Source organism: Onychostruthus taczanowskii, unplaced genomic scaffold (assembly GCF_017590055.1).
Source record: "Onychostruthus taczanowskii isolate IOZ18803 unplaced genomic scaffold, ASM1759005v1 scaffold3, whole genome shotgun sequence".
Classification (NCBI taxonomy): Eukaryota; Metazoa; Chordata; class Aves; order Passeriformes; family Passeridae; genus Onychostruthus; species Onychostruthus taczanowskii.
The window spans coordinates 25,423,046-25,445,230 of record NW_024500349.1 but is presented as its reverse complement, the minus strand read 5'-3'; the positions used below and the strand labels follow the sequence as shown (position 1 = coordinate 25,445,230).

At 53.4% G+C, this 22,185-nt stretch overlaps 1 protein-coding gene across 1 annotated transcript in view; it reads right to left on the bottom strand.

The window, feature by feature from the left end:
* Positions 1 to 710: 710 nt before the first annotated feature.
* SMARCC1 (SWI/SNF related, matrix associated, actin dependent regulator of chromatin subfamily c member 1) overlaps positions 711 to 22,185 on the bottom strand; it is a 65,995-nt gene continuing 44,520 nt past the window's right edge. The window contains exons 21-27 of the mRNA XM_041408571.1: positions 21,860 to 21,915; positions 20,324 to 20,435; positions 19,236 to 19,390; positions 15,276 to 15,410; positions 10,751 to 11,009; positions 4,850 to 4,999; positions 711 to 2,331 (exon numbers count right to left, since the gene is read on the bottom strand). Of these exons, the coding sequence (XP_041264505.1) occupies positions 2,246 to 2,331; positions 4,850 to 4,999; positions 10,751 to 11,009; positions 15,276 to 15,410; positions 19,236 to 19,390; positions 20,324 to 20,435; positions 21,860 to 21,915 (953 nt within the window). The 3' untranslated portion in view covers positions 711 to 2,245. The remainder of the gene's footprint in view (positions 2,332 to 4,849; positions 5,000 to 10,750; positions 11,010 to 15,275; positions 15,411 to 19,235; positions 19,391 to 20,323; positions 20,436 to 21,859; positions 21,916 to 22,185) is intronic.

Genomic DNA, 22,185 nt, shown 5'->3' with positions numbered 1-22,185 from the left:
AGCCCACAAGAGGATGTTCAGCAGGAGACCCCAGCCCTGGAGACCCCCCAGCCTATCCAAGGAGGAATTCCCAGCTGGGAATGTGCCTTTCATGGTGTGTCCTGAACCCAGGGACACAGCTCTGTCCCTGGGCTTTTCCTTCCCAGGGCATGAAGGACCGTGGGCATTTTGCCCAGGAAGAGGTGCCACTTCTGAGGCAGAGCCTCTCACTGGGGCAGGGGGAATGGCTGGGCTATAATCCAGACTGGATTCTGGTTTCAGCTTCATCAACACCACAGACCCTGCTGCAGCCTGAGGACCCGGCAGGACCACAGGGAAGAGCAGCACAGGCAGCAGGACTGAGGCTGGCAGAGCAGCTGGATGGGACAGCAGAGGGACAAGGGCTCTCCCAGCCCATCCTGGCACATCAGAGCTGCCCCTCCAGCGTGATCCAAGTGGGAAGCAGCACCCCAAGAGCAGGGATGCAGCATTGCTCTGCTGCAGCCACTCCCTGAGCTCTGAAATCCTGACAGGACCTGTCCCCCAGCACACTCCCAGTGTGGGAAGGGTCTGCACTTCTCCCATGGCTTCCATGCCCCCCCAAGCTGAGGTTTTGTGTTTGCTGCTCCGGAGTTCACATCCAGCCCAAACCCAGCCCAATTCCCACACAGCAACAATTCCCAGCTCTTCCCACACACAAAAGCAAAGGAGACTTCACAAACTCCACAGGCTTTGTACAAAAACCGCTTTTTTTTGCTTTTATTTCACAAAATTGGGTGGCTGCTGCAGGAATCAAACCGGCCCTATACAGAGATCAGGTGAAAAATGGGCACAGGGATTATTTATACAGAAACAAAACAGAGTCCAGGACCCAGGTCCTCGGCAGGATCAGCACTAGGACAGTAAAAAATAGTCTCCACCTGGATCCTGGGAACTGCTCACGCTAAAAACAACCTGAGGTTACTCTAAACTGGACTAAGGGCTGCACCAGAAATCCCACGCTCACCCCAAAGACCCTGGAGGGGAAGGAAGCCTTGGGAAGGGGGAAGGGAAGGCCCCGGCCGCTCTGCGCCGTGGAGTCCTGCTGGAAGACCTGGCAAAGCCTCAGTTTGTAAATGCTGGAAGCGCTTCTGGAGGTTCCAGAGTTTTTGGGAGCCTCTCTCCAGCCCAACCTCAACTGCCACCTGGACAAAAGCCACCCCTGAAACCAAGGAGCAGCACCCAGACCTTCGGCAGGGCAACCCCAAACGCTCCTGGGCCAGGAGGAGGGCAGAGAACCCGAACCACGGGCAGAAAAGGAATTTTTGCAGGACTTTTGCCCAAGTTTTGGCAGCCTGGAGGTGTGCAGCAGCAGCTCTGGAGTGCTCCCAGCCTGCCTGCTGCAGCTGCTCCCTTCCCCAGCCCTCCAGCTGCAGTGGGGGGACAGGAGCTGTCCCGGCCGTCCAGAGGTAGTTCTGGCATTCCCATCCCAGCCATCCCAACCCAATCCCAAATTCTAGCACTTCTTCGCTACCTACTTTTTTTTTTTTTTTTTCTTTTTTGTTTGTTTTCTTCATTTTAAAAAGTACAAAGTATATGCTCCAAAAAGAGGGACTAAAAATGGGGGTTATTCCTCAGTTGGCTACTGCACCGAACTACTCAGGGAAGGTCCAACTACCACCTCCAGAGGCAAAGGAAAGGTAAAATCCGGAGCAAGAGAACTCCTACCATTGAGTGGTTTTATTCTGATTGATTCACTCCTGGTCTCATTCCCATGGATCAATATTTCCTGTAATAAGTTAGAGGCAGCTCTGGCTGCAGCCACCAGGAATCCCTGCAGGCAGGGCTGCTGGGCTGTGCCCCTGCTCCAGCACGCCCTGCTCCAAGCCCTGGTTTGGCCTCTCCTCTTGGTGCTTCGCTCTGCCCAGAGACCCTGGAACACCCAACCACCCCGGGATGGGCTCATCCTAAAGCTCAGCTCTTGCCCTAAAACCTGGATGGTTTCACCCTTCGGGAGAAGCCCAAGCTCAAAGCACCAAGGGGAAGGAAACCAGCGTGGAGCTCTGCAAGGCAAGCAGGCCAAGGGGTGAAGGACTTCCCAGCAGCAACACGGAGGCACTCCTGGCATCCCTACCTGCAGCTCTCCCCAGGGAACGCCGCCGCGCCGAGCACGCGCCCGCGGCCGGAGAGGAGGGGACACCTCCCCGGGGAACAGAAGGGAACTGAGGAACTCTCTTTTGGTCACCACTGTGCTGCTGTGGAAGCTCCTTCCTCCGTGCTTGGCTGCTTAGGGAGCGGCTGAGGCCGGCGGGGCTCCGGCCGGGGGGGGAGTCACTCCTTCTGCAGGTGGCGGAGGCTGCGCCGGGCCGGGGTCTGCAGGGACACAACGGGACAGTGAGGGACAGGGGGACGGGAGGGGGACAGGGAGGGACAGCAGGGGGGCTGGACACAGATAAGGGACACAACACCCGCGTGTCCCCCAGCCTGAGGGGAATTCCTGCAGCCAGGACCCAGGAACAGCACCACGGCTGCTCCTGAAGCTCCTCTGCACCTTTAGTTTGCTTTTCCACCACCCAGCGCTGCATGCACTCCATGAAAGAGGGGGAAATTCCCGTATTTTTATGGACAAGATGCTGGGGATGCAGCTCAGCAGCTGGCAAATCCATGCCAAGCAACCTCCAGAGCTGGAATTGGCACCTCTCACCTCCCAGCTCTGTGTTCGAGCCCAAATTACAGCTCTTCTCTGTTTAAAATAGATGGAACAATAGGTTTGATATCAACAGAGGATGCTCCTCCCTCTGAAGGATGGATGTAGGTTAAAGCAGAGGAATCCATGGATGCAGCGAGCAGGAGGGAAGGAAGGGGGACACAAAGGGCCAGCCTCGTGCCCAGAGAGGAGATGCTAATGGAACATGACTGACTTGTTCAGTAGGGGAGGAAAAAAGGAGAAATTAAGAGAAGGGAAGAGAGCAAGCAGGAATATAACCTGACACAAGACATTCCCAGTGGTAAAGGCTCAGGAAAAAGGAGGGAAAAGTAAGAAAGGCAGGGGAGCAGAGGAACAGGAGCAGAGCCCAAACAGAAATAGCACAGAGTTCTCCCGCTGGGGCTGGGAACACCCGTGAGTCACAGCTCACAGCAGCTCCTGCTGCTGAAGCCAAAATCAAAAGGGCTTTTCCCAATTATTTTTTGGGAGAGGTGCTACAAGTGATGGCAATTCCTGCTCGTCCAGTGAGAACCACACCGAGCATTTTGGGGGTGAGGATTCCTGAGCAGCAGCTGGGCCAGGCTGCAATTAATAATGGCAAATTTATTGAGGAATTCCTGATGGAGAATTCCTCAGTCATTCCTCCCTGTGCCAGCTTGTCTTCTGCCTTCTGGGCTTGGCCACACTCTCACTCTCATTCAAGCAACTCCCACACCATGGCTCCTGATCCAGCTGCTTTTTTGGCTGCCATAAATCAACTTCATTTTTGGAGGTACAGATTTTATACTGGGAATGTTCTTTACATGGTTTATCTTCTCCTTTTTCCTAATCAGGACTTCCATGCTCCAATTCCAGGGTGCCAAGTTTTCACTATGGAATTATTGAACTGGATCCTACTCTGACCTCCAGTATTTAGAAATTATAGTTAATTCCAGACCCTCCACTAAAGTCAGGAAAGGCTTTAGATCATCACCACCAAGCCTCTGTATGGTTATAAATAAAATAAGGGATGTATAAATAAAATAAAGGACAATGGGATGTGTTGGGATGCCCAGAGGGCTGAGGAGCACTTAAAGCTTCCAGCACATCCCTGGCAGCACTCTGGGACTGGCAGCATGCTCAGATCCCACTATTCCTGAGGGAAGCAGGGGGTTTGCAGGGCAGAGGAGTCCAGGATTATCCATCCCTGGAGGTGCACTTACACATTCCATTGGGAGCTGCCAGCGTGCACAGATCCCACTATTCCCACAAGGAACAGGGGGTTTGCAGGGCAGGGGACCCCAGGACCATCCATCCCTGGAGGCTGCACTTACACAGATCCTGCTGTTCCCACATGGAGCAGGGGGTTTTCAGGGCAGGGGAGCCCAGGACCATCCCAGCATGCTCAGATCCCACTATTCCCACAGGGAGCAGGGAGTTTGTGGGGCAGGGGACCCCAGGACCACCCCAGCATGCTCAGATACCACTATTCCCACAGGGAGCAGGGGGTTTGTGGGGCAGGGGACCCCAGGACTATCCCAGTGTGCTCAGATCCCACTATTCCCATAGGGAGCAGGGGTTTTCAGGGCAGGGGAGCCCAGAGCACCCACCCCGGGGCTGCACTCACACAGATCCTGCTATTCCCACAGGGAGCAGGGGGTTTGTGGGGCAGGGGACCCCAGGCCTATCCCAGTGTGCTCAGATCCCGCTATTCCCACAGGGAGCAGGGGGTTTGTGGGGCAGGGGACCCCAGGCCTATCCCAGTGTGCTCAGATCCCGCTATTCCCACAGGGAGCAGGGGGTTTGTGGGGCAGGGGACCCCAGGCCTATCCCAGTGTGCTCAGATCCCGCTATTCCCACAGGGAGCAGGGGGTTTGTGGGGCAGGGGACCCCAGGACCACCCCAGCATGCTCAGATACCACTATTACCACAGGGAGCAGGGGTTTGTGGGGCAGGGGACCCCAGGACTATCCCAGTGTGCTCAGATCCCGCTATTCCCACAGGAAGCAGGGGTTTTCAGGGCAGGGGAGCCCAGAGCACCCACCCCGGGGCTGCACTCACACAGATCCTGCTATTCCCACAGGGAGCAGGGGTTTCAGGGCAGGGCACCCCAGGACCACCCCTGGGAGGGTGCACTCACACAGATCCCGCTATTCCCACAGGAAGCAGGGGTTTCAGGGCAGGGCACCCCGGGGCTGCACTCACACATTCCGTTGGGGGCTGCCAGCGGCACACGCGGTCCCAGCAGGTTCCCGGGCAGCGGGGCCATCCCGGGCGGGGCCGGCCCGCTCCCCCCGTGCATGCCCGCAGGCATCATCCGGCCCGGCAGCATGGAGCCCGGCCCCGGCAGCTGACCTGCAGGGACAGAGGGACAGACACACACGGGTGAGGACAGGCAGCAGGGCTGTGCCCCAGCCGGCTCCGGGGCTGCTCCACACCCCCAGGAAACGCCTTCCCACCCCCAGCACACCTCCAGGCAGGAACAGGGGGGCACCTGGAAGCCCTTCACAAGGGAAAAGTGGGACACAGCACAGGCTGGCACTGCGAGCAGAAAGGGCAGCCACGGAATCCAAGTGCCGGGAAGCAAATGGAGTAACAAGGCAGCAGAGAAGAGCCTTGAGGGAAAGGAGCAGCCATGAAGCCTCATGGATAAATCTCGTGGGAGAACTGAAGTCATACAGTTAAAACTGGGCTGCACAGGAATTCCTACTATGATTCCCTGTTTTGCTGTGAGGGAGGATTCCAAGGCTCCTCCTCACAAACCAGCTCCACGGGAGACCTCCCTGCTCCAGCTACAGCACCCGGCCTTGGGCACTCCAGCTTGGGGCTGGTGCTTTAAAACCTCATTTGAGGGATGGTTTGGCATAATCCAATTCCACTTCCTTCAACACTTCCATGGAGGCACAGTATTTGAATGACACAGGGGTGGAAACAGCTCCAGCCCCCTAAACCCAGGAAAGGGGGAAGGACCTAAGAGCCAAAGGGGCTCCAGGAGAGCTGGAGAGGGACTTGGGACATGGGAAGACAGCGGCTCAAGCAGAAAATGTGGAAGTGTGACCTACATAGGGGGGAGAGCTTAGGAGCAGCAGCTGCAGGAAGAGATCCAGCCCAAAGGTTCAACACAACGAGATTTAACAGACTGAAAACCCCTCAGACGGAGGGGCTGGGCAGGCTCACCTTCCCCTGCTGCCAGAGCAGCTCCCCATCCCAGGGAAACGGGGAGGAACTGCCTTTAGAGCCTCTCCAAGGTATTTATCTCCACTAAAAAGCCTCTCCCTCTATTAAATCAGCACTTTAGCAGCACCGGGCTGATAAGCAGCCAGAGAGGTTTTTGTTTTGATGCATGAGGCTTGGAGCAGGTCCAAATCCTCCAGCACCTCTCCCAGCCCAGCCTGTGCAGGGAAAACCTGTGGACACAGCCAGTGCTCCGTGCAGGAGGGGCCTTGGGTGGGCAGGACGCGGGAGGGCAGGGAGCAGCTCTGGGGATGAGCCCAGCTGACACGGGAGAGGCAGAGAACAGCTCCAGGGAATGCCTGCTGCCGTCCCAAGGTGTGCTCCTTCCCACTGGGAACGGGTTTCACAGCCTCTGGGAATCCTGGAATGGTTTGCCTTGGAAGGGACCCTAAAGCTGATCTCATCCCACCCCTGCCACGGGCAGGGGTATTCCAACAGCAAATCCACCCTTCCCTCCCCTTCCCCAGGCAAGCAGTGTGAATAATTAACCACAACAACTCATTTAGCCTCGTGTCTGGGGAAGGAGAGGCACAGTTTCCACTTCACTGGCACCCAGCGTTTCTGTTCCTGCCCCTCCCTCCAGACCCCTCCCGGGCCAGAGCCAGCCCTGCCCCGGGGTCCTGGGGCACCATTCCCAGAGCCAGCCATGCCCCGGGGTCCTGGGGCACCATTCCTGGGGCACCATTCCCAGAGCCAGCCCTGCCCCGGGGTCCTGGGGCACCATTCCTGGGGCACCATTCCCAGAGCCCCAGGAGGCACATAGGAATCACTGGAGCATCTCTGGGGAGCTGCTGCTGTCACCCTCCAGAGGAAAGGATCCCCCACCAAACGTCCCAGGGAGAGCTCAGCCCTGCAGAGGGGAGGGGAGGGCAGCACAGTGCTGGCTGCTCCAGAGGAGCCACTGTCCTGGGGTCTCTGATTCACTGCTTGAGCCCTGGAACTCTGCAGTGTATCAGATATTTACTGCTTTATTCACTATTCCAGCCCCAAGCAGCCCAGCTGCAGCACAGGGAGCCCAGCGTGGTGTCAGTGCTCCTGTGTCACCGACCACCCTCACAGCTCCAATCCCAAATAACACCCTCCTTACCCCATGGATCAGCTCCAACCCCTTTCACCAGCCCTGACTTGGATCTCCTTTCACCCCACTGCTCCCTGCACCTCCCCAGCAAGCTCTGCACGTCTGATGGAGAAATAGGAAGCACTGACAGCTGTTAGGGAATTTTTACCTAAAGGAAGTGAACTCAAAATACCTTTCTGTACCCAAAAAGACCCCTGGAATCATCACCAGTCCAATAAGGAAGCAAATAGCATCCAGCAACTCAAACCCACAAATAATGAGATGCTCAGCAGCTGAAAAACCCCAAGCCCAAAATTCCTGACAAAGTCCTTTCTTTGAGTATTTCAACCATTGACAGAAAAGGAGGTAAAATCTATCAGGGAAAAGGTTATTAAAGTTGCTCATCCAGCTGTGGTGGGATGCTGCCCTCCTCATTCCATTTCTGCCTTAGTTTTGAGTATTTCAACCACTGACAGAAGAGGTAAAATCTATCAGGGAAAAGGTTATTAAAGTTGCTCATCCAGCTGTGGTGGGATGCTGCCCTCCTCATTCCATTTCTGCCTTAGGTCAGAAATTATTTACCAGCTGCAAATCCCACCTGAAGGAAGAGTTAATAATGACAGCTACTAATTCCCAGCTATCTCTCTTCCTCCAAGGATTTCCAGAAGTTTCTCCTATTCCACACCATGGGTATCACCAGAACCAGGAGTTCTCATCCCACTGATCACCAGCCCAGAGCTTGAACAGAAATCAGTCCAGTGCCCAAAGTGGTAGCACGAGAAGAAACTGGGAATTTGATTTCCTATTGCAGTGACAAGGTGCAGTTTTTCACAGTGAAACTGGAATCCAACTTTGTTTTCCTGTTCTAAAAGTTTTCATTCCAGAGCAAAGGGGAGAACAAAATAAACTCAGGGAAAATGAATTCCATGGTCCAGCAGAGCCAGATGGGCCATGCCAAGGAGAAGTGGGCAACCCTTGGCTGGAGATGTTCTCCAGATGGGTCCAGCACTGGAGATGTTCTCCACCACCAAGTCCAGACCGACACCTGAGCTAAAAACCATACTTCTGGGAAATGCCTCACTTTTAACTTTTAGGTAAGAGCTTGACTTTACTGCTTCTGCCCCTGAGCAGGGATTTATCCTCCTCTCTTCCCTCTCCAATGGCATCTCAGATCCTTTGCTCCCTTTGCTTCCCACCATCCCTGCAGCTCTCGAGGACGCCGTGTCCTGCTCACGGTCTGCTGAGCCCAGGGTGGCACCTTCAGCTGCTGCTGAGCCCAGAACCTGCCTGGAGCCACCTCTGAGCACCACAGAGGTGAGCTCTGCAGTGGAACCTGGCCAGCACAGCACGAGCTGGGCAGCAATTCCCAGCCCAGCTGCTCCATGGTGCTCCTGGGTCACCCTCAGGGGTTTGGGGGTTTCTCCTCCCCATCCCTGGCAGTGTCCCAGGCCAGGCTGGACACTGGGGCTTGGAGCAGACTGGGACAGTGAAGGTGTCCCTGCCCAGGGCAGGGGGTGGCACTGGGAGATTTTCAAAGTCCAACCCAAACCATTCCAGGACTCCATGATCTCCTCACACTCACCAAATTTGGGATCTCCACAAAGGCTGCAGATCCCCTGAGGGAACTGACAGCTGTGGGGTGAACAAGATGAAGTTCACCAGTTTGCCATTTCCTCTCCATGCTCTCAAGCCAGAATAACTCTACTGTGCAGCCAAAGAGCTCTGGCACCCCTAGGCCTGCCAGGCATTCCTAACCAACTTCTCTGGAGAACTCAAGGCATGAGCCTCCTCCGCCTCCTAGGCAAGATCAGCTGGGATCTGGCTGGAGACACAGAGGGGTTTGCTCCAAACCTAGAGCAGGCCTCAGATTCTTCTCTTTACAAGAGCATCAAAGCAGAGAACTGTCAGAGGAGGTGAGGGCAGCTCCTGGTCCTGGGGGCCAGCAATGAGACAGCTCTGGAAGCTGCTGGGAGCCAGGAGAGCTGAGCCTCAGCAGGGCTTTGCTGCCTCAGCCAGGGGAGGTGCTGCTGGCAAAGTCAATCTATGGAGCAGCTTTAATCCAGCCTGGAAGAGAGTTGTTGTGGCTAATGAGCAGAGCCCATTCCTGTCCCTGCTCTGGGAATGCAGAGCCTGGGTGGCAGTGAGGGGCTGCAGTAACACAGGGCTGTGTGAGCCAGGGGAGTTAGCAGCCCCAGGGAGCAAAGCCAGCAATGCCTTGTCCCACTCCCAGTCTCCTCAGCAGTGTGGGAGGGACAGCTGTGCATGGATGTGCCACGATTCCCTCCTTTCCTCTGCTCTCATTTGCCAGTGTCCCTTCCCAGGTTATCCTTCACGTGAGCAGCCCTGAGCTGTCCACACCCCACAACACACCCAGAGAGCCAGGATGTTAAATCTGAGCCTAAAACTACACCCTGTTTTATTACACCCCAAATCCAATTCCAGCAAAAACCACACCAGCTCCCAAACAGTCCCAGGGACTTCTGTCCATAGTAACTCAGGAATTCCCTGAGCCTTAGAAGCAGAGTGAGCCTGAGCCTCACCAGGCACCTCTTCCCCCCCTGCCCAGCCAGAACTCTGCACCTGCTGAGGGAACCCCCTTGGATTACTCTGCAGATCCACTTGGATTAGATACTTCCCATTTTCCTGCTCACCTGCAAATCCTGCTGTTTTCCTGGGCCCTTCTGCTCCTTCCCAAACCAAACACTTTTTGTCTCAAGAGGAAAACTCAAGTTCCTGCAGCTTCTTTTTGCCATGTTCTAGGTGGATTATGACACTCAAACTTTCCAGCTTCTTCAGCAGCTTGCTGAAGAAGCAAAAAAAAATCTTGCCAAATACTTTTGGCTAATAACTGATCAGGTTTTCTCCTGGAGCAGGTTTTGGTCAAGCTCCTCCTTGGCTGTATCCCGTCCCACAGCCAGGTTCCCACATGCTAGGCACTGTTATTTGATTTTTAAATTACCATTTCAACAACCTTTAGCAAATAAAAGCTGCCAATTCACATCATCACCTGATCACCCCACCCTCTGGAATCAGGAGTACCCACCCTTGGAGAAAGCCAGCCCTCAGCAGGACCAGTGCTCTGGCAGCAGGAGAGGCTGGACTGGATCTGCCAGGTGACCCCTCCGGCCAACAGAGCCCTGTGACCCTCCCCTGGCATCAAACAATCCAGGCAGGACACAGGAACCTCTCACAGTCAGGTCTCCTGCCAAAAAAGGTCCTTAAGGAGCTTCCTGCCCCTGATGCTCCTCCCAGGCCTTTCCCTTAATTTCTGTACATTTGGTGTGCCATGAAATGGAGAATTGGAGGAGTGATGTTTTTTGAAGGAGCATCTGCTCAGATCACCCAGTATAAAACAACTCTAAGGAAATACAAATAACCAAAAAACATCTGGAAGTGCTTGGGGCAGCTTCATATTTCACTTTACAGCTTGAGTGTCCCAGGCAGGGGACTCCCAGCCCTGCTGGACAATCTGCTCTGGGGCTGATGAGCCCCCCAAGGAAAAAAAGTGTTTTCCTGTGGCTGGCAGGAATTCCTCCTGCTGGTGCCCACAGCCTCCCACCCTGGCACTCCCCCACTCCTGACTTCTGGGGTTTCCCCCCTCCATAAGACACCTCCTCCCCATCTGGAATGGGGGTGGGAGCTCCACAATGAAGCTGCAGAAGGTGCAAAGCTCATCTCTGCAGCAAACTGTGTCTGCCAGTGGCACCATTACAAACCAGTAACCCAGGCCACCCACACCCTCCCCAGGCAGCTCCTCTCCCTCTGGGCCCACTCCTCAGGGGTCAGGGCAGGAATCCCCTGCTCCCAGCTCTTACCTGGCTGAGGTGGGTGAGGAGGTGGCATCTGGTGGTGCATCATGGGGTAGGGTGGGGGCTGCTGGTGGGGCAGCAGCCCTGGGTGTGCTGGTGCCCCCAGGGGGTTGATGCCAGGCCCGCTGGGGTGCTGGTGGGGCTGCTGGGGGGTCTGGCTGTGCTGCTGCTCCATTTGCTGGCGAGCCCTTAACTCGGCGTACTTGAGCTGCTCCATGTGGAAGTTCTGCCTCTCTGTCAGCAGCTGCTGCCTCTGCTGCTCCAGCTGTGCCAGGACAGGACAGAGGGCAGTCAGCAATGATGCATTTCAAAGGTGCTCCTGCCCATCAGTGGGCTGGGGTGGAAGAAGCCTCTCATCCCAACCCCACCAAACCCAAAAGGAACTGCTGTCCTGTGGATGTGTGCAGCAGGTTCTGGGAAAGGCTCTGGAGCTTTTTCTAGCTGGAACACATGAACTCACCTTGTTCTGTCCTAAAACCTCTCAGCAGCACAGCTCCTTACTCACAGAGCTCTGCACTGAGAGCTCAGCCCTAGCACAGCTCTGGAAGAAACTGGGATTTTTTTCTCTCCATCTTCTGCACGTTGGAAAGAGGGAGAACAGGAATTTCAGGGGATTTTCTAGGAAAGCCTGAAGCAGAACGTGTGTGCAGCTGCAGGAGCTCAGGGATCACAGGCAGGATCCTTCTCCATCCTCTGAGTGCAGGAACTGGATGCCACAGCAGCCAGACACAGATTTGCACTATTAAGAGCTTTATGTAAAAAACCTCACGTCATTTAGGCCAATTAACATCAAATAGGCTACTTTGATTAATTAAGAAGTCACGTAGACAGTGAGCAACCTGGCCCAGGGTGGAACTGGATGATCCAGAAGATCCTTCCTACCCAAACCAGTCTGAGATTCCATGGAAAGAAAAGAGCTACAAGAAGCATTTCCTACCACTGAGCATCTGTATGATGGGTCAGGTCCTAGTGAAGGAAGTGATATCTGACTTATTTCAGGAATATTGACACATTCCCACGTTATGACCGGACCCGGGGCTGCGTGACTCGTGTACAAATATTGAAGCAGTGTTTCAAGGTAGACTCCACAACTCAGCTGAAAAGCAGGTTGCCAAGGAGACTCTCACCTAGCACGAGTTCTCCAAAAATCCCAAAGCTCCCTCAGTAGTCGGTGCTGGCAGGCTGGCTGCTGACGAGGCAGGCATGGGGAGGGGAAGGCAGCTCACACAGGCGGCATTGAGCAGCCCCAGATGGGCCGAGCTCATGAATTAAACATGATCCCGGCCGGGGGAGGCTGCTCCCGGCCACAATGGCATCATTCACGCTGCCCTGGCTCTTTTCTGCTCTCATATGCTGAGGGAAGCACCGATAAATCCACCCCACCGGGGAAATGGGGTGTGTGGGGAAACATTCCCGAGGTGGCAGACAGCTGCGAGAGGAATTCCTGCAAATGACCCCAAACAAAGGCTCAGGCAACACTTTTTTGTTCCTTTGAGACCCTTTTGTGGCCCTGCTTTGCTCTCTTCATGGCACCCCACCCCGTTACAGTTTAAAAGAGTCTTTACAAGGATGCCCGAACAGCAGCCAGTGCCTGAAAATTCACATTGGAGGAGAAAAACCAGGGAAAACTTCCCTTCTACACAATCCCTGTGACTGGGATGAGGAAAGACAGCTGGACAGAGGGAAAAAGGCACAGAAAGACAAGTTATAACGTGAGCTGGTGCTAAAGCTGAGCCTAGCTCAAGCTGGGGCTCTAGTGCAGACCCAAAGCCCTGGTTCTAGAGCAGGCTCTGTCCCACCTCAGACACAACCCCCAGCTGCCCCCCACCCTGGCACTGGAACAACTTCTCCAGTGCCACAATTCCAGTGGGAACTCCAGCAGTGACCTCAGCTGCTCTCCATCTCAGCCATTCCTCAGCTGGAATGAGGCAGGAGCAAGGCTGAGAACCTTCAGCAAGGGCAGCCCTGCCACAGAACCCCAGGGTGCCTGGCTTGGGAGGGTCTGGGTGTCACCCAGGCCACCCCCCTGGCAGGGCAGGGTCCCCTGGGCTGTGTCCAGGGGGGTCTGGGATGTCTCCAGAGAGGAGACTGCAGCCCCCCTGGGAGCTGTTCCAGGGCTCTGCCCCTCCATGGGCAGAGGCTGTTCCTGCTGCTGAGCTGCAGCTGGTGTGGTTTGGTTTGTGGCCACTGCTCCCTGTCCTGTCACTGAGCAGAGTCTGGCAGCCTTCTCCTGGCACACAGGTTGGGAGATTTGTGTGGATTGATGGGATCCCTGGGAGCTTTCCCTTCTCCAGCCTGAGCAGGCCCAGCTCCTGCAGTCTGTGCTCATCAGAGATGCCCCAGAGCCCTGAACATCTCTGTGGCCCCTGCTGGACCCTCTCCTGCAGATTCTGCCCACAAAAGCCACTCAGGAAACCAGCTGGAATTCAGGGAGGTGGTTCTGGGTGTCACAGCTGACAGTCCCAATATCCAACACCCCTTTCTGTGCTGCTGTGGAAGTGGTGCACCAGGAAGGGCAACTACAAGCACTTAATGTTCACTCAAACAACAAATCAGTGCCACAGCCTCATCTCCAGCACAGGACTTCCTTCCAGGGGGAACTTCTCCATGGACAGGGTGCTCAGGCCTTGGCAGGGGCTGCCCAGGGAGGTTTGGAGTGCCCATCCTTGCAGGTGTCCCTGAGTGCTCTGGGCTGGGGACAAGGTGGGCATTGGGCACAGCGTGAACTCCATGGGCTGGGAGGGCTTTTCCCACCTCAGGGATTCAGGAATTCCTCCCTGAACAGAACCAGCAAAGCTTCAGGTGCCATCAGAATCTCTGGGTGGGCCAAGCTCCACCAACAGCCCCTGGTTTCCCAGACTCAGCACTGGCACTGCTGACAGTGCTCAGCTCCAACACAAATAAACGTGTTTTGCCTGAGATGTGCCCCCCTGCAGTCTGCAGCACTGACTCCTGTCAGCACTCACAGTCCCTGCTCCCTCCCTGCAAGGAAAAGCCAGGGCAGCAGGAACGACAGGCACAGTGTGCAGTGGCAGCAAGGAGGTTTTGCTGCTTTAATTATTCCACTAAATATCCACAATGACAGGTGAAAAGAGCGAATTTAACCACCAGGAAGCCAAGGGGAAAATCTGTATGCACATTTTTAAAAAGGGAAATGTCATATGCCTCAAAAGGGAGGAAAAAAAACTCCCTGTCACTAATGGAATATATCCCCCAAAGAAAGAATCTGCAGGGAACCTTTCCAAAAGAGCTGGGTCCATTTCCTGAGCTGCCAGTCAAACACAGACTGAAACACTGGAGGATGTGGAGCAATCCAGAAATTCCTGCTGACATCCTGCTCCAAGAGAAGGCCACATCTTGTCAGACTCCATCAGTGTGATTAGGGGAACTCTGGACTGGAAAAGGTTCTCCGTGGAGAGGGTGGCCAGGCTCCCCAGGGATGTGGCCATGGCATCAGGCCAGGCAGGGCTCAGGCAATGCCTGCAGGATGCTCTTGGTCACATGGCTTAGTTTTGGGTGCTGTGAGGAGCAGGAGTTGGACCTGGTGCCCTTTCCATGAATGGAAATGTAGGTGTAACTCCATTAAATTCACACAGAAGGGTAAATGCTGCAATCCCTGGAATTATGAATCAACATAACCCAGTTTGAATCTTCAACCCAATGAGGCACCCTCACAACAATGAGGCAGCTACATACAGAAAAAAGAAACTAAAAACTGGCCATTCTGATAGAAATGAGATTTTGAGTCATCTTTCAAGCAGCCAGAGAGGAAACACTTCTCCAAAGCCTCTGGCACTGCTGGTAATTCCTGAGTAATCCAGGCCAGACAGCTCCTCTCCATGTCCTGACCTCACTGCTCCCTTCCCCTCTCCTGAAGCTGCTGCTGCCTTCCAGCTCAGGCAAACCCATCAGCAGCAGCACAAAGTGAGGCTGGCACTCCTGAGCATTCCCCTTCCACCTCCACATCCCCCTTCCAGGGCTTTCCCAGGAGCTGCTCCGAGTGCCCCCAGAAACCTGAACTGTCTCCATGGAACCCCCTGGCTCAGGGGGAAAGGCACACAGGGCTGGTCCCTCCCTAGGGAAGGGTGGGGTTCACCCCTTTCACTCTTGCCAGGGAAAAGCTGCTCTGAGGTCAGACACAATCCATGTGACAAGGCCACATGAAGCTCAATTCCATGTTTGGACAGGCTCAGGGGGAAAGGCACACAGGGTTGCTCCCTCCCCTAGGGAAGGGTGGGGTTCACCCCTTTCACTCTTGCCAGGGAAAAGCTGCTCTGAGGTCAGACACAATCCATGTGACAAGGCCACATGAAGCTCAATTCCATGTTCCTGCTCAGAGTAAGGATGAGGAAGCAAACCCAGGATACCCCGGTGTGCTGCTTATGGAACAAACACTGGATGGAGGAGGACAGGGCTCAAATGCCACTGTGGGAGGGATTATGGGTTCCAGCTGAAGGAAGACACAAAGGAGAGGGGAGGAGCTGCTGGTTTTCCAGATGCAGTGAGAGCTTTAATCCCAAATTCCACTTACTGCCTCTTTCTCCCGGTCCATGATGGTTTCCAGCTCCTCAAAGTGGCGAAGCTTTATCTCCAGCTTCTTCATCTGAGTCTCCACCAGAAGGGCCACCAGGGACTTGATCTTCCTCTCCTCCACAGCTGCCAGGTGCTGGGGATGAAACACAGGGGTTGTTCTGTGACACTGGGCACAGGAAGGGGCTGGGAGGGGGGAATCATCCAGCTTCAGCCATCCTGTTCCACTTCTGGACAGGAAACTGGGAATTAGATAATAAATATTAGGCGGGGAACCAGAGGCCCTTGGAAGATTATTAAGGTTTAATCAAATAAATGGGTGTGAAGGTTTCAGAGAAGAGGTGTGGAGGATGCTCAGAGCTTTCCCAGGGCACAGGGAGCCCTTCCAGTGGGAATGCAAATGAGGGAGAAGGAAGAGTCTGTTCAGTGGAGTCAGCTGAGGGTCACCCAAAAAGCTCCCAGCAGGACACACACAGGAGGCTGTGACCCAGAATGACCCCAAACCAGGGAGATGGCACTGCCATGTCTTTGCCATTAAAATAGATTTTTCTCAAGCAGAAGGCAAATTGATTTTTACAAGGATTAACTTCATGCCATTTATATCCACACATAAATAACACCAGAGATCTGTGTATATATATCTGATACACGAGGCAGCCATGGAAGTGTTTCACACCCTCAGAGTGTGACAAGTGTGGTCATGATGCCTCTGCCTGTTTCTGTTCAAAACCTGCTGCTCAGCAGGAGAACCCCTGAGAGTGCAGCCTGCCTGGGGGGCTCTGTGCTCACAGACCTGTCCAAGGACACATCCCTGTCACAGGGGAAAGGTGAGGGCTGAGGGGAGAAGGAAACAAGGGAAAGCTGGAGCTCATCCAGCTCCAGCTGCAAACAGACCCCTTCTGAGGGAGTTGGGCCCCAAACTGGCCCAGAACTGGGACAAACCCAGAGCTGGAGGAAAGCAGCATTGAAAACCTCCCCGGAACCCTGAGCAGAATCTGAATTTCCCAAATCCATGTGACACCGTGCCATTGACAACGTTCACCTCCCTGACCCAGCAGCAGTGAGGGAGGGCTCAGTAAATGTGGGTAAATGCACTCCTGACTCTCTAAAGTGAATTTCAGATCAGGTCTGAGAACACCAGAGTGACTCCAAGCTCATCCAACACCACATCCCTGAGAAATTCCAGCAGCTGTTCCAGAACTGAGCGAAGTGCTGCACACAAAATAATGAAACAAAGCTGACAGAACAGGAAATTTCACATTAAATAACACTGCTAAGTAAAATAAACTGGTTTGTATGAAAATTCAGAGTGAGGGAATCACCTGGGGATACAGTCTTCTACCAAACGTTTCACTCTGTTTCACACGTGCAGTTTTAATAATGAAATGGGATGAATGTCTGATCAGAGCACATGATTAGGTAAAGGACAGGTTTCAAAATACACCTTGGAAAGGAAATTATCCCTGAAGTTTTTCCTAGACAGACTCAAAGAGGCTCAGCCTGGCACTACCCAGGGCTTTCCATGGGCAAAGGACAAATCCTTACAGCTGGAGCTGAGGAAAATCAGGAACACAAATTCAGTGGTAATTTGAAATGCCTGATAAACCCAGGACTGCACCAGCCTCGAGTCATAAATGAGCAAGTGATCCTAAGGGGCCTTTCCAACCTACTTGATTCTATAAAAAGGAATCACGGAATGCATGAATGGTTTGGGTTGGAAGGAACCTCAAACCCCCCCAGTGCCCCCCTGCCATGGCAGGGACACCTCCCACTGTCCCAGCTGCGCCCGCCCTGTCCAGCCTTGCCTTGGGCACTGCCAGGGATCCAGGGGCAGCCACAGCTGCTCTGGGAATTCCATCCCAGCCCCTCCCCACCCTCCCAGCCAGCAATTCCCAATTCCTAGTCTCCCATCCATCCCTGCCCTCTGGCACTGGGAGCCATTCCCTGTGTCCTGTCCCTCCATGCCTTGTCCCCAGTCCCTCTGCAGCTCTCCTGGAGCCCCACTGGGATCAGCAGCCTCCAGCAATGATCTCTTCAGCTCCAGGCACCTCCAGCAGGTGAAACTGGGACCAGGACAGCTCTGGGAAGGAGAAGAGATGGATCAAGAGCAGCAGTTCTGCAGCTCAGCCCCAGCTGGAGCAGAGCAGGAGCAGCACAGGCCAGGAACCATCAGGGATGCTTCTGCACAGAAAGGAAAAACCAGCTCACACTGGGTGTCCAGTGAGAGGAAAATCAGCAGAAGGTACTTAAATTCTAATGCTGTTTGTTGAGAAACCAGAACCTCTGAAAACACATTTCAGTTGCTGGTCTGTGTGAAATACAGAGTCTCACCCTGAACATTCACGTTCACCATTTCTCAAACAGCACAACTCAACTTCTGGAAGCCACTGATCCCAAAAGAAAAAAAAAAAAGACAAAAAAGAAAAAAAAACCCAAACAAACAAAACCCCCATTTCCCCATTTCAATCCCTTGCCTTTAACCCCCATCTTCACTCAGAATCCAACTGCAATATTGCTCTGATATAAAATCCTAAGGAAAATAGCTTTTCACATGAGCAGGCCTAGAGTTTATGATGAAGAGTTTAATTACTCCCTCAGACAAGACACAGACCAGCCAAAGCTCTAATATTGTCTGGCTTTTCAAGGGAGTGGGAAGAGAAATCCCTGCTGAACCTGAATTCTACTCTGAAGTGTCAACCCCCTAATTACAATACATGATTCCCTGTAATGGAAAGCTGAAGCTCTTCCAGACCATTATTATTGCCATAATGAAAAGTGCCATCAGCAAGGCCCCTCTCCCTCCAGCTCCTCATCTCCAAAGGGAGCAGCAGCTCATCTTCACTTGGAGCAAGTGGCCTTCCATAAAACACAGAGTAAATCTCATGTCTCCTCACACAGATACAGCTTTTCCCAATTTGGCTGAGGATATTTGTGAGTCTGATGAACTGAGAGCCACTCTGAACTTTGCACTTCACCAAAATACTGAACCTCAGCTTTGCTGCAGTTTGGGATTTTAATGGACAGGGAGCTGTCTGCCATGTGGGATTTTACAGCCTGGTTTGAAAGGCAAGAACTAAAGCATCCTCCACCCCCTGGGTTCAAAAGGAGGGACTACAAGGATCCACCATCCTCACTCTGGGGGATGCAGCCTGGGAAAAAGTCTGAAGTTAAAGAGTCAAAGATCAGGGTGGAAAAGTTAACAGAACACACAACACCTCAGTCTATCCATGGAAATCCATCAGGAATAAACACCCAAGCCTTGCTCTTGGTTTCTGTAAAGCAGGTGGATGTGGAATGTGGTACTGAATCCAAGAGCGATTAAAAAACCCAAATTAAAACTTGAATCCAGAGGAATTTGTAAAGAGAAAACAGACTTGAAAAAGATACTCTAAAAGCAGCGTGGTTCCTGCAAAAGGAAAGGCAAGACAACGTGCAATTAGTAATTACAGGGTGAAGAAAAGCTGATTCAACAGAGCTCATTAGAGACCACACACAAACAGGAGCTCAGGGGACACACCAACGTGCTTTTAACAGAACTCTTAACAAAACACACATCACTGGGGTGTCTGAAAGCTGCAGTGCCAGGACTGAGCATCCCCTGTGCCTGCCCCACCCAGAGCCCAGGGGTTTTGTGGGGCCCTGGGGCAGCAGGAGGGGCACCAGAGGCCCCTCAGCATCACTCAGACCCCGGCAGCCAAAAGCCTTGCCAAGAAGTCACACACACTTTGGGGCTATTCCTTGGGTGATGATGAGCTGGGTGAACATCCCTAAGGAGCTGCTTAATTAAAACTGTTTGTTATCTCCCCCAGGGGCTCAGGCAGGAGAAGTGAAGGCAGCACTTGTGCTGCTGTGAGTGTCAGGGATCAGAGGGTGAGCTGCCCAGCTCTGGGAGCAAGGAGCACTCCAGGCACAGCTCTGCTGTCCCTGGCAGCCAGGCCCAGGCTGCTGGCACAGCACCAACCTTGGCTTTGGTGGCAGCAGAGGCCAAGGCAGCAGCTGCAGCTGTGGCCACGTTTCCTTCCGAGATCTCGTGCTCCACTTTCTTCTTCCCAGCCTCGGCCTCTTTGTCCTTGCTGCCATCAACGTTCTCCTTGTTCTCCTCTGCCTCCTTTTCCTCTGCAAGACACCCCAGCCCAGGCTGTTACACGTGTTCCCGGCATGGGAGGGCACCACGCTAATTAGTCAGGCACTAATTAACTCATCCTCAGTTCCAGCACTGCTCCCCATGCAAATGCTGACAGGGGAACTCCACTTTGAGAGGATCTGATTCAACAAATGGGGTGACTTTAAACGCTTCTCATTCCCATCCTCTCAATTCAGCACCTGCCATCAGCTTCCCCTCATCATTTCCAAATCAACTCCATCAAATCCAAATTACTGTACATGGTGCTAAAATCCTGAATCTAAGTTGCAGGAAAAAAGCAATATATCCATTCCCATCCCTGGCAGTGCCCGAGGCCAGGCTGGAAAGGGCTGGGAGCAGCCTGGGACGGTGGAAGGTGTCCCTGCCATGATCCTTACAGTCCCTTCCAACCCAAACCATTCCATGATTTTATGAAGCACAGGGGAAATGAAAAAAGAATAAGGTTTTATGTAGATGTTGTTACTCCTCAGCCTGTCAAAATCCAGGCTTGGCATCACTTCCCAGGGAAACTGAGCTGAAATATTAACTTCAGTAGGAGAAATGAGCAGAGAATCCCCAGAATGGTTGGGTTGGAAGGGACCTTAAAGCCCACCCAATGCCACCCCTGCCATGGCAGGGTCACCTCCCACTGTCCCAGGCTTCTCCCAGCCCTGCCCAACCTTTAACAGTGCTCCAGCAGTTCCACTTCCTTGCACCCAAAGCGATCAGATGTTGTGGAATTTGGGCAAACCATGACCCACAGGCACTTGGGCTGCAGCTCCTCTGGGGAAGCTCAGGCAGGGATGAGCTCTGCAGGAGGCTCACTGGAGCCTCTGGGAGCACAGAGCAGCCCCGGGCAGAGCTCCCAGAGGGCTGGGCTGTCCCAGGCCCCGCGGGGAGGAGTGAGCAGCGGCAGCTCCGCTCACCTGTCTTGGGCTCCTTGTCGTCGCTCTCGGGCTCCTTGTCGGCGCTGCGCTCGCTCTCCCCCTCCGGGACCTTCTCCCCCTCCTCAGGCTCGCTCTCAGCCTTGCTCTCCACCTGAAGGGGAGAGTGTGGGACAGTGGCAGGGAGACAAGGCACTCACTGCTTGGTCACGGCCACGAGCAAATCCCAGAGAATTCCCTACCGCAGTGGAAGGGGTTACACTTTAAAGGGGGGCTGCCGCTCGAGCCAAATTTGACAAACAAACCCAAAGTGTGAATCAAAGTAAACGTAAACTGGAGCAAGTCCAGCGACCCAGACACAGCTGGGTTACTCTGTGGGAACAAAAACTCCTGAACTAAGATCACAGAATTATGGGATGTCTGGGAATATGCAGATTTCCAAGCCCTGAGTGAGTCTTCCTCACTTATCTCTTCCCAAATGTCCCTGTTTATCAGGGAGGTAGAAGAACTACCTGAAAACAGAGTGGGAAATAACCCCAAGGCTGCACTGATCAGCCCCAGGTTAGTCTGAACTCTTCATCTGGTGAAGGAGGCAAAAAGAAATATCTCCTGTTGCTGCAGACTCCAGAAGAAGCCACTTCCATTTATTTATCAGGAATGTAGCAGGAATTAAAATAATAAATAAACCATTTAAATTTTAAATTATTAAATAATAAATAAACTATTTTAATTTAAAAATTAAATTTACATATACAATTAAAATACTAATTTTATTAACATACACATTAAACATCATTATATTAATACATAAATAAAACAGTAATAATTTAAATATTAGAGTAATAAAATAGTAATAATTTAAATATTAGAGTAATTTAGCAGTAACTAAACTGGTATCCTGGAATTCCTGTTTTAATCCCAAACACCCACTGCAGTTTGAGGACACAGGTTATGAAAAAACGTGTTCACAAACGTGACCACAAACGTGACCACAAACGTGTCCTTGTGGTCATCACCAACAGGTTGAAGGATAATGATAATTAGTGCCTAAACAGCTGACCTTCACGGGCTGGGTGGGTCACCCCAGCATCACAATACATGTGATGGGCCAAGGGCCAGCTGGAATTCTCGTGGGGAGGATTCTCCTCGAGCAGCCCAGCTGGAGGCCCCTCAGGCAGAAAAGGCTGATATATGAAAAGTGAGATAACTGACTGATATATGAAAAGTGAGATAACTGAGTGTCCTGAGAGCCCTGGTGGCAGGCATGTGCCCAGAGCCCTGCCCCAGAGCTGCCCTGCAGTGCCACCCCAGAGCCCCCCCGGCTCAGGGTGCCCCCCTGGTGCAGCTCCAATCCCAGTTCCCACAGCATTCCCCATTTCCTCCCTTCCACAACACCCCACTGATGCCTCACTGCTGTCATTCCACACTCCAGCACTGAGATGGAGCTCTGTGGAGGCTGGGAGCTGTCCCTGTGGGGGCACAAACTGTCACAGCTGTCACCTGTGTGGCAGGCACCCTAAAAGTCCTGAATTCAGGACAGAAGTGCCAGGAGCCTCCTGCCAGCACACCCAAACTCACCTTCTCTGCTGGCTGCCCCTCTGCCTCCGTTTCCATCTTCTCCTCCTCAGCTCCATCTGAGAAACAAACAGGGAGGTTTCAGAACTGTCCCCAGAGCCACCCTCTGTTTTGGGCTGACTGAAACCTGCTGCTCTCCACCAGTGGCTTCAGGAAGGGCCAGCACTGAACTGATGGTTCAGGCTGCTCCAGCCCTGCCCTGGGGCACTTCCATCCCTCCCAGCCCTAACCAGACCACACAGGGCCCAAGTGATGCTGGAGTGAGGCCAACATGAGGACAGAAGGAGGAATAATAAAGATGAAGATGAAGGAGCCTCTGTTCCAGGTGC